A 15,518-nucleotide genomic window follows, 5' to 3' on the forward strand; every position below is an offset into this window, starting at 1 on the left:
AGAGAGAGAGGGGGAGAGAGAGAGAGTGTGTGTGTGTGTGTGTGTGTGTGTGTGTGTGTGTGTTTTAAAGGAAGGGGCTCGAGTGTGGCTCAGTAGCATGCCTGCTTAGCATCCTTAAAGCCCTGGGATTGATCGCTATCTAGCACCAGATAAACTGAGTAATCCCTGGAGACAAGGAGGATCAGAATTTCAGGGTCATCTGTGTGAGTTAAGAGGCCAACTTTGGATACAAGCATTCCTTGGCTCTGTCCCTCCTTCCTACCAAAGTCAAATACAGATTATTCTCAATAGAGATAAAATGTATTTGGTATAATTAGCAAATTGTTACAATTGACCTTTTATTCAAAGATGATATGTTGAATTTGGAGCTCTAGGAACAGTGAGCAGGCTCAAAATTCTTTGACTTGCTTGAGCTTTTTTTAAAATGTGGGGCACCTGCCTGCCCATGTATAGATCTAAGCACAGCTTTCTCCTTTTTCATGGGATGCAGGGATGGGGTCAGCAGGCTTATGCAGCAAGTGCTCTTAGCCATTTTACCTGCCAGTTTTCTGAGCCTTTTCAGTTTAAAATAAGTTCTTCATATACTATACACTTACTCTAGGAATTGGCTAGGGGTCAAGGGATTGGGAAGGCTAAAGACTCTGAAACAATATACAGTTTTCTAAAACAGTGTCTTTGAGGAGCTGGAGAGGCGGCTCAGCGAGGAAGAGCAATGACTGCTCTTCCAGAGGTGCTGAGTTCAATTCCCACCAACCACATGGTGGCTCACAACCATCTGTAATGGGATCTGATGCCGCCTTCTGGTGTGTCTGAAGATAGTAACAGTGTACTCACATAAAATAAATAATTGGCAGCTCATGCTGGTAAAGGTAGTTAGTACTCAGGGCAAATTGAGGGTTCCTAAGAGTCTGCGACCAGCCTGGGCTCGGACTGACAGAGCCATGACAGAACAAACCAGAAAGCACTGAGTGCTTCTCCTGCTTTTAGGTTTTGAGATGAATAAGGGAGAAAGAAGCTTGTGTGTGTGTTGGGGGGCAGGAGGGGTAAGTTTCTCCCCAACTTGAAGGGTTGACTCTGTGCCTGGATATGGTTAGTGCTGGTGAAAGCTAGTAGCCACTGCTCCCCCACTACTGTTAAGCTTGTCTTTCCTGGAGTTTCATGGCCAAAGCTATTTGTCTCTGAAGTGCATTGATGTTGAGCCATTCTATGAAGTTTTAGGATAAGGAAGCGGTTTGCATAGTTAGTTGGACTGTAATGTCAAATTTGAGAGTGGCAGGACATTGATTTTAGTACTTGATGTTTGCTTTAAAGTATAAAATTATAAAGGTTTAATTTCTTTTCAGAATTCTAAAAACCTTGTTTTTTATGGGGCTGAAGAGAGATGGTTTATGATTAACAGCACATCTGCTTGCAAATGGGCCTGAGTTGGGTTCCCAGCACCCACAACTCAGTGGCACTTAACTCACTTCCAGGGGCTCTTGACACCCTCTTCTGGGTCCTCCTGGACTGAGAGAGCAAGAAAGAAACTGAGACAGCGAGCGAGACAGACATACACACAAATACATACATATAAGTATCTTTTTTTTTTTTTTTTTTTAATTTATTTTACATACACGATTGTAGCTGTCTTCAGACACACCACAAGAGGGCGTCAGATCTCATTACAGATGTTTGTAAGCCACCATGTGGTTGCTGGAAATTGAACTCAGGACCTCTGGAAGTGACTGACTACTCTTAACTGCTGAGCCATCTCTCCAGCCCCATAAAAATCTTTTAAAAAAGCTTTTTTTTTTTTTTCTTTTTCTGTTTTCTTTTTGTTCTTGTTTGTTTGTTTTGTTGTTGTTTTTTCGAGACAGGGTTTCTCTATATATATAGCCCTGACTGTCCCGGAACTCACTTTGTAGACCAGGCTGGCCTCGAACTCAGAAAAAGCTTATTTTTACATGAACACTTTCCAAGCCCTTTGTTTTATAAAAGCTAAGAGGTCATTGACAGGTTTGTGAACAGGGTTATTTGTAGGATTTTGAAACTGAACAATGTATGTTCTGTCTTTTGCCTATTTCCCTTTTAATTTCTATATGTGTACTTAATTTTCATTAACTTGGTAATTATTGTGTCCCAGATAATAAGTATTAGTTTTGTTGTGGTTATTGAAAACACACATGATAAAGTAAGCTTAAAAATGAAAATGAAATGTCACCTTCAGTGATGTGACAGATCCTGTCTTCAGTGGAACACGATTCAGGACAGAGAAGTTGTGTGTTGATAAATACTTTGGAAGTTGATTTAATAAAAAAATAAGTACCAACTAGGTCCCAGAGATAAATGGTTTCAGCTTAGTTCTGTTTCTATTTTGTGTAAGTGAAAGCTCATCTTTTTTTCTCCCCCTTTGGGATTTTAGGTTTTGTTTTGTTTCTGTATTGGCCATTGAACCAACTGTCTCAGCATTCACTCAGTCAGTGACTTACACCTCCATCCCAGTGTGCACATTTTTCATGTGGCATGATTGACTTTGTTAGTTTGAAAACAACATGTGCTGGCAACTGACCTGGACCCTTGGGACTCTTAGAGTCTAAACCACCAACCAAACAAAGAGCATGCACAGTTGGACCTATGCCTCCCCGAACATAGGTAGTAGATCTGCAGCTCAGTCTTCATGTCCGTTCTGAACAACTGGAGCTGGGGCTGCCCCAAAAGCTGTGGCCTGTCCGTGGGATATGTTCTTGTAGCTGGGCTGCCTTGTCTGGCCTCAGTGGGTAGGCCTCAGTGGGTAAGGATGCACCTCGCCTCACAGAGATTTGATATGCCAGGGGGACCCCCCCACTCAGAAGAGAGGGGAGGAGCAGTAAGTGGGATGTAAATTGAATAATAGTAATAATAAATTTAAGAAAGAAAATAGCATGTGCTATATAAGCTTTCCTTGGAGTAAGTGCAACTTTTTTTTTTTCCCCCTGTTTTTAGGCAGGCTCTTATTTGTCAAGCTGGTGTTGAACTGCACTTGCCTACTAGGATTGCAGGAAGGATCTACTATGAGGCTACTTTTATTTCTAACAAAAATGTCTTGTTTGAGGACTATTTACAACCTTTTGAGATTTTTTTCCCCTCACATACACACACTTTTGTTTATTTGAGATGGGGGTTTTTAGTTTAGCCCTGGCTGCCAAGACCAGGCTGGCCTTGATTCATTAATCTACCTGATTAAAGATTTGTATCACCATGCCACACCCGGCTCACTACCCTTTCTATTGTTCTGGGATACGCCTAATGTTTTTTTCTGTTAATAGTTTTAGCAAACTTTTGGTTTAAAATGGTATTAAAACTCACTGGTCCTGTTAATCCACTTGGGTCTTTGCCATTCATGCAGCATACAAACGTAGTGCACTTCAAAGCCAGTACCAAAAGGCGTATTCTAAGGTGTAACAGAGAAGAGTCTGGTAATTTTTTTATTCACAAGTAATTTTTGCATCCTTGTCTTTTAGGAGGAGAGCATTCCCATTGCTTTATCTGGTAGGGATATCTTAGCTAGAGCAAAAAATGGAACAGGCAAAAGCGGTGCCTACCTCATCCCCTTACTTGAACGGCTGGACCTGAAGAAGGACAATATTCAAGGTTAGTGGAATAAAGTGGGAGGGGTGGGGGCAAGACTGTCTGTACCTGGTGCTTTGTAGCTTTTAGTCTTGGTCAGAATTCATATAATCTAATCTCCTCTTACTATATTTGCCTTAAGTGTCTAAAAATTATTTTCAATTTTTAAAGTGAATTTCCCATCTTCAGAATACTTTTTTTATGATCAATAAACAGTTTTTAAAAAGTTCATGTGTGATAAGCAAAGTACTTACCAATTTTACTTAAAACCAAACTGGTTAGAGGTTAAATGAGTCATTGCTTACAGCCTATGCAGCCAAACCCCCTTGTGGGAGCTATGTAGTAAGCAGAGCTCCGTATGGAAACAGTAAGTGCTTCTGTTTGTAAAGGCTTGAGTTTATCACATTGTTAGAGCTGAGACAGTAGAAAAGAAGCCAATTTCTATAGTTGTATCTGGAGTCAGTTCATATAACTAAGATTTCACCTCTAAAGCATTCCTTAAATTGTCCAACTTTCAATTTATAGTTATCTTTACTGTCGTTGATGTAGCTAGAAGCTGAGCAGGATGCATTTGCTACTTAAGTATTTAGACTAGTGACTCTTATGTTGATCAAATGTAGTTTTTAAGACTCTCTTATATTGTCTATGTTATGCCAGTGTGTTTAGACATATTGCCTCAGTGAAACTATTTTTATAGCTTCTTAAATTTCTAAAAGATGGTGTGTTCTCTCTTCTCCTGCTCCTTTGTTTTTTGCTATTTTCTAGCAATGGTGATTGTTCCCACTAGAGAACTTGCTCTACAGGTCAGTCAGATTTGCATCCAGGTCAGCAAACACATGGGAGGGGCCAAAGTGATGGCAACCACCGGAGGAACCAATTTACGGGATGACATAATGAGGCTTGATGATACAGGTAGGAAATGAGGCAGGCAGCAGGGCTGTCTGATTATAGCTACAAATGTCTCATTTATTTTTCAGACCTATTTGTAATTATGTGGAGGTGGGGTGTGGCTATGCACATGTGTGTTCAAGTGCCTATGGGGGACAGTGAATCCCCTGGTTCTAGAATTAGTAGGTACTGCCAGTTGAACTTGAATTCTCTACAGGAGCAATATGAGCTTTTAACCACTAAGCCACCTCTCCGGTCTCCAAGGGTTTCCTTTTAGGAAATAACTAAAACTTTATTGGTTGTTTTGTTTTGTTTTGTTGAGACAGGGTTTCTCTGTGTAGCCCTGCTGTCCTCAAATTTGATTTGTAAACTAGGCAGGCTTCAAATTCAGAGATCTACCTGCCTCTGCCTCCCAATAACTGGGATAAAAAGTATATGCTACCACTGTCTGGCACTAAAATAGGTCTTTAATAATTAAGGGACTGAGGGTGGATTAGTAGGTAAATTGCTTACATAGCACATACAATGCCTTGGTTATTTCCCCACCAAACAAATTGGAGTTAGTGACATACACCTGTAATTCCAGAACTGGGGAAGTGAAAGCTAGAGAGGATCAAAAGTTAAAGGTAGCCGGGCGTGGTTGTGCACGCCTTTAATCCTAACACTCAGGAGGCAGAGNCAGGCAAATTTCTGAGTTCGAGGCCAGCCTGGTCTATAGAGTGAGTTCCAGGACAGCCAGGGCTATACAGAGAAACCCTGTCTCGAAAAAACCAAAAAAAGCAAAAAAAAACCAAAAAAAACAAAAACAAAAAAATTAAAGGTTATCCTCACCTATGACAGCCTGTGGCATATATGTCAAAACAAGGAATCAGTGAACAGAAACACTGTGGTAGAAAACAAAGAGTAAAATCAACCATTTGTTTCCTTTAAGAGGAAAAAAAAACATAGCTAAAAGGTTATTCAGCCTTATTAGTAGTTTTGGTTTTTGTTTCCTTGACAGGGTCTCTCTATGTAGACCAGGCTGTGCTCAAACTTCAACTCACGGAGATCTGCCTGCCTCTGCCTGTGGAATGCTGGGATTAATTATTTTTTAGTATTGTTTAATGTAGTTCAAAGTACCATATTTATATTAACTGTTCTAAATTTCAAGGCTATAAAAAGTATTAGTTATGGGTAATGGACATTTGTGGGAAGTAGGCTGCTTTCTTTCTTTCTTTATTTATTCATTCATTTATTTATTTTGTTTTTCGAGACAGGGTTTCTCTGTGTAGCCCTGGCTGTCCTGGAACTCACTTTGTAGACTAGGCTGGCCCTGAACTCAGAAATCTGCCTGCCTCTGCCTCCTGAGTGCTGGGACTAAAGGCGTGCGGCTGCCCGGCTAGGCTGTTTTATAGCATGAGTGTACAATATATATATGACAGTATATTTCAGGTTATAAACTTAGATTTTCAAGTACTTTGATAAATATAAAATTGTATATATGCAAAACTGTTTACTCTGAAAAAGAAGGTAAATTTAAATATTTCAGGAGATTGGTTAGATGCAGTGAGCCTGAATGGAGTTTCACAGTCAGTAAAGATTTACTGACTTGTATTAAGTTTTCATGAAGGACTGTTCACTGTATAATGCTGGGTGAAGAACAGTAACAAAATAACAAGAGTTAGGTTTTACTCAGAATGTTAGTATATATTAGTATTTGGTTACTTAGCTATATTTTTTAGCTTGTACAATTTTTGTTTTAGTGATCAGTCTCTCCCCCCCCCCCTTAAAACAGTCTGAGCAGCATTGCCCAGATTGAAGACATGTCTTTTGTGTGAGAAACCCTGTATTCTGGCTGTTATTTCTTGCAGATTGTCATAGATAAAAGTTGTATGCTTTTAGATGGAATTAGTAATTTGGGAAACCATTTATTGAAGAGTTGAAACAAGTATTGTCCATCTGCTGTGAGAAGAGATGAAAATAGACAGCCCAAAATACATCTTTGTACCTTTTGGTATTAATTTGTATCTCTATAAATAGTATTTATGATACTAAATACATACTATAAAATTACAAGGTTGGTTTTTTTTTTTCCCTCCTAGGTAAAATTAACAACAATGTATATATTTTTCTGAATCTTTTTTTTTTTTTCTCCTGTAAATCTTTGTAGTGCATGTGGTGATTGCTACCCCTGGCAGAATCCTGGATCTTATCAAGAAAGGCGTAGCAAAGGTTGATCATGTCCAGATGATAGTATTGGATGAGGTAATGTCCCTGATTAAAAGGACTCTTCAGTCCTCTTCTGAGCTTATCTTACACCCTGTCCTGGGTACATGTGATAAAATTACCAAGCCAAGTTCATTTTAAGTCTGTCTATTCAGTGTTAACATTTTAAAAGCATGTAAGTTAAGCGATAGTTCTTAATCCTTTGTTTTACATCTGCTTTGTTTTACATATTGTTTGGTTCTTTTGTGTCTGTGAAATTTGTTACTTCCTTAGGTTATAACCTAATATGAATTCCTTTTAAGAAATTACTCAACTGAAGCCAAATGTTTTACCTGGGAGGTAGAGTCAGATGTCTGTCTTGAGTTTGAGGACTGCACAGTAAGTTTCAGGCCAGTCAGGACTACACAGTGAGACTCTCTTTTTTTTTTTTAAACTTATTTTTATGTATACGAGTACACTGTAGCTGTCTTCAGACACACACCAGGAGAGTGCATCGGAGGGCTGGGAGCCACCATGTGGTTGCTGGGAATTGAACTCAGGACCTCTGGAAGAACAGTCAGTGCTCTTAACCATCTCTCCAGCCCAAGACTCTGTCTTAAAAATAAAAAACCACTCCTCTGTGTCTCTGGGGTGCAGCAGCGCTTTATGCATTTTGTGTGTCAGCATTAGTGTTTTTGTATACAGCTACTTTCCTATTCTGTTTTGTTTTAGATTACTAGTTTCTGGCCTTTGACTAATGAGGAATAACACTAAATATTATATCACATTGAATTGAATATATAACATGATATTTAGTCTGATAAGATATAGGTTGTTATGGGGGTGTGGATAGCCTGTGTCCTTAGTTGAGGAACATTGAAACATAGCTAAGTGGTACCCAGTACAGCTAATGAGTAAAACATGTCAGCCCAAATGGCCTTGGATTTACCATCCTGTTTCTTGTACCTTCTGAGAATAAGGTTTATGCCAACCACATCCAGCTCAAAACACATTTTTGACTAATATACTCTATTATCTCTTTAATGGGAATTACATTTCCTTAGGGATTATAGCCTCTGCTTTAAGACAGATTCATAATGTAGCCCAGGCTGACCTCAGATTCTCACTCCTCTCCCAGTTTAGCCACTGGGGTGCTGAGCTTACAGACATATGCTACTGTGCTAGGCTCCTCCCCTTTCTGCAGTGCTAGGGTTTGTCCTGGTAACCTGGGACATTGTATACATTAGAGTCTTAGGGTTATAGCCAGGAGCAGCCTGTGTAGGTTGTGCGTTGACCATTGTTTGTATTGCTCTCCAAAACTTTTAATGTCTTACTCTTTTTTAAAAGTAACTTTTCTTTGTATTACAGGCAGATAAATTGTTGTCACAGGATTTTGTGCAGATAATGGAGGATATTATTCTCACACTACCTAAAAATAGGCAGATTTTACTATATTCCGCTACTTTCCCTCTTAGTGTACAAAAGTTTATGGTGAGTATTAAATCTGTACCTGGAATCAGTGCTTCATAGTATTATGAGTGTGCTTTTACCTGTAATTACATTTTATTATCAGAATATATATGCTTTATGTTATTTCAGGGTTTTGGATTTGTTTTTTTTTTTGTTTTTTTTTTGTTTTTTTTTTTTAATATGGTCAATAAGATTTGTACATGGGTTTAGTTTTTTGAGACAGGGTCTCACTATGTAGCCCTGGCCAGTATGCTAGCTTCAGATTCACAGAGGTCTCCTGATTCTGTCTCCCAAGTACTGGGACTAAAAATATGTATGTGCACTTTTTTTTTTTTTTTTAAATTAACTGACCTCTATTTGTTCTGAGGCTAGCCTGGTTTACATGAGTCCACGCCATCTGTCCATCCATCTGTCAGTTGGTCTGTTTTTCTCTTTTTTTTCTTGGTTTTGGTTTTTGGAGACAGTTTCTATGTGTAGTACTGGCTGGCCGTGAGACCTTGTTTCAAAATGAGAGGAGTTGTGATTATTTTAACTTTGTGCCAAGGTGACATATCCCATTGTAAGTTGGTTATAGTCCATCTCTGTGAGGTACATTTGAATCTGAGGTCTACCATTTTAGGATAACTTATGTATTTTATGAATACTAGGTTTTGAAAAGAGATTCAGCCCTTAGAACAAGAGACAAAAAGCAAAACAAAAAAAAGATATAAACTTGGGGCAAGAAATGGGAGCTCTTGCCTTAGAGTTCCTGAAAGTCTTTCAGTTTAAAAGAGAAGCCCAGTCTTTACTTAAGCCTCTGCTCCCTCCCACTCCAGAATTCCCATCTGCAAAAACCCTACGAGATAAACCTGATGGAGGAACTAACCCTGAAAGGAGTGACTCAGTACTACGCATATGTAACGGAGCGCCAAAAAGTGCACTGCCTCAATACACTTTTCTCCAGGGTAAGTAGTGGGCTTTTTGTGCTGAGTCCTGTCCTTCACTACTTCCTAGCAAGTTGGACAATTAGATCATTTTCCTCTTCTCTTTTTTTTTTTTTTTTAAAGATTTATTAAGTACACTGTAGCTATCTTCAGACACTCCAGAAGGGGGTGTCAGGTCCTGTTACGGGTGGTTGTGGGCCACCATGTGGTTGCTGGGATTTGAACTCAGGACCTTTGGAAGAGCAGTCGGGTGCTCTTACCCGCTGAGCCATCTCACCAGCCCCTCTTCTCTTTTTTAAATTTTATTTTCGACTTTATTTTCACTGTAAAAAGTCCTTCTGTTTTGTAAAAAGTAGCTTTGATTGGCTTACAGTTGAAACTAATTGACACAGGTGCTTTATATTGTTAAATAATTTACTGTAATTACATTTCATCCTGCTTTGTGAATACTAATTGCTAAAATTTATTTGTGACCCCCAAATTAGTACTGAAGGTTTGGTCATTCTTAGACATGTACATTGTGGACCCCCCCCAAAAAAAAAAAAAAAAAAATGATCTCAGCTAAGGTCCAAAAAGAGGACAGACATTCTATCTTCTTGTTTTACCTATGAATGCTACAAATAAGCATTCCTCTTGCAGTCTTTGAACCATTGTTTTTCAAATTTTGGTGCTGTTCACTATCCATTCCAAAATGACCCTTGCACTGTTGCTGAAGTACTTACCTGTATTCTTAAGCACAAGAAGACTGATGTGTACTATACAGGTAAAATATGTATCAGATAAACTTTTTTCAGGCATGGGTTATATTGGTTAGGACTATAGACATATTAAATACGACATGTTTAAAAAAACACATAAATTGACATGTTTACCGATTTATAAAATGTCACCAGAGGCTCACAAGTACTTGTCATTTTCCCAGAAACAGTGATTGTTTTTACTTGTGTGTTTGTTTTCTTTATTTTAATGAGTCTGTGTCTGTGTGGGGTTGTATGCATATGAGTGCAGCTTCTGGAAGCGTCCAGAAAAGGGTGTTACAGCACCCGAAGGAGTTACAGGCAGTTGAGTCCCACACCGTGTGAACTGAACTGAACTTGAGTCTTCTTGAATAACAGTGTGTGCTATTAACTGCAGAGCCATCTCTAGCCTCAAAGCAGTGGTTCTTATTTGCTGAATCAATGTTAGCAGCAGTATTGTAGGACATTACTGAGTTGTCTCTGCAACTTAGGCGGCCCTTATGAGACACTCTTCTGTAGTTAACCAAATTTCACCTGAAAGTTTGACTAAATATTTTCTTTCTTTTTTTTTTTTTTAAAAAAAAAACGTGGTTTATTTGTTTTATATATATTTATTTATTATATGTAAGTACACTACAGCTGTCTTCAGACACCCTGGAAGAGGGCATTTTGATTTTATTACAGATGGTTGTGAGCCATCATGTGGTTGCTGGGATTTGAACTCAGGACCTTTGGAAGAGCAGTCGGTGCTCTTAACCGCTGAGCCATCTCTCCAGCCCAACTAAATATTTTCATGATTGGCAAAACAAATGTTTTTGTCTTTCTCATATTTCTCTTTTGTGCTTAGCTTCAGATAAACCAGTCCATCATCTTCTGCAACTCTTCTCAGAGAGTGGAATTACTGGCCAAGAAGATTTCTCAGCTGGGTTACTCTTGCTTTTATATCCATGCTAAAATGAGGCAGGTAAGTATAATTTCGAGAACTTGCATAGGTTTAATAAAGAAATCTTTTCCTAAGTATTTCTTACATTTTCTTTTGTCATAATGTATAAATGCCTTGTGTGTGAGAGTAAACTGTTGTCTAAGGTAGGTACTGGTGTATTAGTGGTAGAGAAGTGTTACAGAAAAAGAACAAGTGAATGGACTATTTAGTAGACAAAGAACCCTTCACTTAAACCAACAGGTTTAAACAGCAGTCCAGAAATGTCAGATCTCAGGATGGAGAGATGGCCCAGTGGTTAAGAGCACTGACTACTCTTCCGAAGGTCCTGAGTTCAAATCCCAGCAACCACATGGTGGCTCACAACCACCCATAATGAGATCTGACACCCTCTTCTGGTGCATCTGAAGACAGCTACAGTGTACTTAAATATAATAATAATAATAATAATAATAATAATAATAATAATATCTGAAGACAGCTACAGTGTACTTAAATATAATAATAATAATAATAATAATAATAAGAAGAAGAAGAAGAAGAAGAAGAAGAAGAAGAAGAAGAAGAAGAAGAAAATGTCAGATCTCTTGGTCTGTGCATGTAGTCCTAGCATTTAGAATAAGTGAAGAGTTCAGAGTCATTCTCTCTTCCATACTAAGTTTGAAATCAGCCTGAGTGACATGAAATCCTGTGGGGAGGGAAGGACACAGGAGACATTCTTTCTTGGGGAATTTCTAGATTTGTTCTGTTTAATGCAATAACTTTATTACATAGTTCCTTGTACCCATTAGACTAGGTAAAAGCAAATACAGTTGAAAGGTTTGTTACTTAGTCAAATCCCTGAGGCACGTGACTTCATTATTGGAGAATACCAGTGCAATTTTTTTTTTTTTTTTTTTTTTTGGTTTTTCGAGACAGGGTTTCTCTGTAGGTTTCTCTCTTCCTGGAACCCACTTTGTAGACCAGGCTGGCCTCTGCCTCCTGAGTGCTGGGATTAAAGGTGTGCACCACCACGCCCGGCTTAGATTTTAATATGCAGTAACTCCTCCTTACAAAGCAGAGTTCTAAGATCCCATATCGGATACCTAAAGTCACAGACAGTACCAGATTGTATGTGCATGCTTGCTATGATACAGTTTATACATTAGATACGGTAAAAAGTTCATTCGGATAATAAAATATAAGAAATATGACACTCTCATACATGTTACATGACTGTGATCTCAGCATGTCTTAGGCCTGTCTTTTTTGTGATAAAATGCTTGTATGATGGAATGAAGTGTATCATATAGACGTTGTGAGTGATACAGCTCTTGACTGCTACAGAAGCATAGATAGTTGTATAAAATTTTACTCAGTTTTTATATATCCCCCCCCCACCCTCCAGGAACATCGAAATCGTGTCTTTCATGATTTCCGAAATGGCTTATGCCGCAATCTTGTTTGCACTGGTAAGTGTTTTTGTATTTCTTGGACCTGTTTTCTTAATTGGCTGGTTTTTTTCTGTCACGTAGTGAAACCTGTAACAGCTCCTTACACCCTGCTGCCACTTTGAAAGCTTCTGAAGACAAGGACGCCTGCTGTTTAGTTTCTAGGTTGAGAGCAGGTGTTACTTAGTACCTGACATTGGGTTCCTCCCAGTGCTTATGCTGCACACATGGCTCTAAGTTAGGTTTTGCATTTATATGCTTTCTGAGTAGTTCTAACATACAAGGTGAGCAGACACAAAATAAACTTTACTCGAAATTACATTTTAGAAGTTGTGTCTATTTTTTTCCCAGTATCAAATTGGTCTATACCCTAAGCCAAGATTTTCTAATTTTTGGTTGTTCTATTACTACAGAAAAATAAACCTGGATAGGGAGGGGGAGGCACAAATATAGCTCAGAGACTGATAGAATGGTGCCTCCCGCCTATATACTTGGAATTTAATCTTACTGTTAGTATGAGAAGAAGAATCATTTGAGGAAGTTAGAAGGACTTGGAGTTTGAACTATAATGTATACATTGGTAAATTGCTCATCTTTATTATCATGTGAATTTTCACATATGCATGTACCTATACATTCAGATAAAATTGTATTTAAGAGGTTTTGGTTGGTTGGTTTTTTTTTTTTGTTTTTGAGACAGGATACTACTATATAGCTCTTACTGGCCTGGAAATTGGATATGTAGACCAGATTGGTCTTAAACTCACTTCTTTTGCTAGCTGGCCTTGGCCGCTTAAGTGCTGAGATTAGAGATGTGCAGCACCATACCTGACACAATTATATACATAAAACACACACACACACACACACACACACATATATATATATATATATATATATATATATAATCGAGAGAGAGAGAGATTTATTTTAATTTGCAGCTATGTCTATTCTGTGAGTGTCTACCACGCTTGCATAACAGGTGCCTGCAAGTGCTCATATCCATTGAGCCATCTCTTTAGCCACCTATTTTAAAATATTTGAGTCAGGATTTTTGTGAAAATGCACATAAACAAAACAATTGTTACTTCTACCAGATATTAAATTTGGTTATTCCTAGTAATCAGGTAGTAACTATAAAAATAACTTGTATGCTTCTAGCCTTCTTAACTACTTAACATTCTTGTAAGTAGAAAATACACTAAATGACTAGAGCTTTTTCGTTTCTGTGTTATTACGTTGTTGTTTCTGAAACAGTCTCAGGATGCTGCCTAGGCTGTTCCCTAATTCACAGCAGTTTTTCCACCATACTTCTTGGCATGCTGGGTCCAGCCAGAATTCTAAAGTTGTGACATTAGGCACCAAGTACTACACACGCACGCACGCACTGTTTACTCATTGAAAATTAGATAGCTGTTACAAAAAGACATTTGTCCATTATAATCCTTCTACATAGATGCACATACAGAGTGCTTTTTCCTTCTCCAGTCTGAATTTGAGGATTTCATTCATAAGTGTGTTGTATTTGTATCCTTACCATTCCTCCTTGGACACAACCTCCCCTCTTACCCATGACCTCATCCTCTGGACTTAGTGCTGGGTTTCTACATGGATGTGCACACATGTAGACACGTCTTTTTTTTTTTTTTTTTTCCGAGACAGGGTTTCTCTGTGTAGCCCTGGCTGTCCTGGAACTCACTCTGTAGACCAGGCTAGCCTTGGACTCAGAAATCCGCCTGCCTCTGCCTCCGAGTGCAGGGATTAAAGGCGTGCACCACCACGCCCGGCTCCACGCATCATCTTATGAAAGTGTGCATTAGGATCAGCCAATTAGGACTGGGGCCTCAGCTCTTAAGAACAGTGCTTTTCCTCTCAGCAGCTGTTGACTGCTGGAGTTGTTCCTGTAGAGATGGGGCTGTGACATTCTATTCTGCTTTACCCATGTTGTCATGCCAGCTGTTGTGGTCTTTGTGGGTTTATGGAGGCTTTGTGGGTTTATGAGTGGTTAGCTTTTTAAAGTTGTGTTTAAATATTTAGTTGTGTGTAGATGTATCTTTTTTTTTTTAATTTTTGTTCATTTGGGAAACCTATAAAATAGCTTACTAGTGAAAGTAAAGTTGTTAGTCAAATTGAATATTCCTAAGAGACTCTTGCTATCAGGCACTCCATTTTTCAACTTTAAATAAAAAGTTGGGACTTAAGAGCTGTGAATTCAATCCTAACATTAAAAGAACAAGACAGACATTGATAGTAGTTACAGTATTACTACACTGGTTAATTGGTTTGTTTATTTATTTATTGAGTCAGGGTCTCATGTAAGCCAGGATAGCCTAAAGTTCAGCTTAGGATGGCCTGCTTCCTCTCCTGAGACAAAGCATTGTGGGTGGACCAACATGCCAAGTTTTACTTGATCTTGGAATCATAGGACTGCCTAGGGTTAGGGTGGTATGCACTGCACTCAGTCGAGATTCTTAATGCATATGCGGAGTGGATAAATATCTCTGGTACATGAAACCCTCCCTGTCAGGGTGACTGACACAGCTTGAGGCTGCCCCGTGCTACAGGTTGAGTCCTTTTCTCAAAAAAGCAAAGTAATAAGAAAATGCCACTTCTCCTTCAAAGAATGTCAATTAATTAGAAAGTTGGTATTAAAACTTGCATACCATGTAATCTTCATTAAAAGTACTCGATTTTGCCATCTCAGAATCAACCTTAAGATGGAGTACAAATGAATGAGCATTAAAAATAAAATTATATAAAACAATAACAAAACTAGTTGGTCCGGGTGTTGTGCGGTCAATAAGCACTAGGGGTAGGGGCAGGAAGGTCACTTCAGGGTCACGACCTCCCTGCTCTCTGCTAGCTAGAGGCCAGTGACAACTATAGTGACCTGTAGTAAAGATGGTTGAGCTTGGTTGACAAGGGAGTAATGTAATTATTATCCCGGTGGTTATTAGAATACACAAGTAATAGCTGTCAAGTAGTTTCAGAAGGGATGGTGTATTAATTGGCTTTATGGACTGGGTAAGTTTGGTGGAGAAAAAGTTTTCAAGTTTGAAGACTTAGGGTAAAAATAGTCCATAAAGGTCTACATAGAATGGCAGTGTGTGCTCATAATCCTAATCTGTGGGGTTTTGACAGAGGATCATGAGTTCAAGACTAGCTTGGACCACCAGTGACCCCCCACCTCAAAAACAGAGAAGTCAGTGTCATGAGTGACTTTGGAAGGTTGTTGTGAGACAGGAAGGAACCCTGAGTATGACCCTGGGGTGAGTGTGAGGGACTTTGCCTATTAGTTTACTTCAGATGAGCTGTAAATTGTTTACCATAAGTGATGGAGGACTTCTTTTTTTTTTTTTTT

The 15,518-nt window shown here is 38.8% G+C and overlaps 1 protein-coding gene across 5 annotated transcripts in view; it reads left to right on the forward strand.

Annotated features, from left to right (window-relative positions):
- The window catches only part of Ddx6 (DEAD-box helicase 6), a 39,030-nt gene that overhangs the window by 16,997 nt on the left and 6,515 nt on the right, over positions 1–15,518 (forward strand). For all 5 annotated transcript variants that reach the window (XM_021206252.2, XM_021206251.2, XM_021206249.2 and 2 more), the window contains exons 5-11: positions 3,480–3,609; positions 4,351–4,497; positions 6,623–6,717; positions 8,026–8,148; positions 8,943–9,071; positions 10,635–10,751; positions 12,115–12,178. In XM_021206252.2, coding sequence (XP_021061911.1) covers positions 3,480–3,609; positions 4,351–4,497; positions 6,623–6,717; positions 8,026–8,148; positions 8,943–9,071; positions 10,635–10,751; positions 12,115–12,178 — 805 coding nt within the window. The remainder of the gene's footprint in view (positions 1–3,479; positions 3,610–4,350; positions 4,498–6,622; positions 6,718–8,025; positions 8,149–8,942; positions 9,072–10,634; positions 10,752–12,114; positions 12,179–15,518) is intronic.

The sequence above is a fragment of the Mus pahari genome, chromosome 10, assembly GCF_900095145.1.
Source record: "Mus pahari chromosome 10, PAHARI_EIJ_v1.1, whole genome shotgun sequence".
In the NCBI taxonomy this organism is placed as follows: Eukaryota; Metazoa; Chordata; class Mammalia; order Rodentia; family Muridae; genus Mus; species Mus pahari.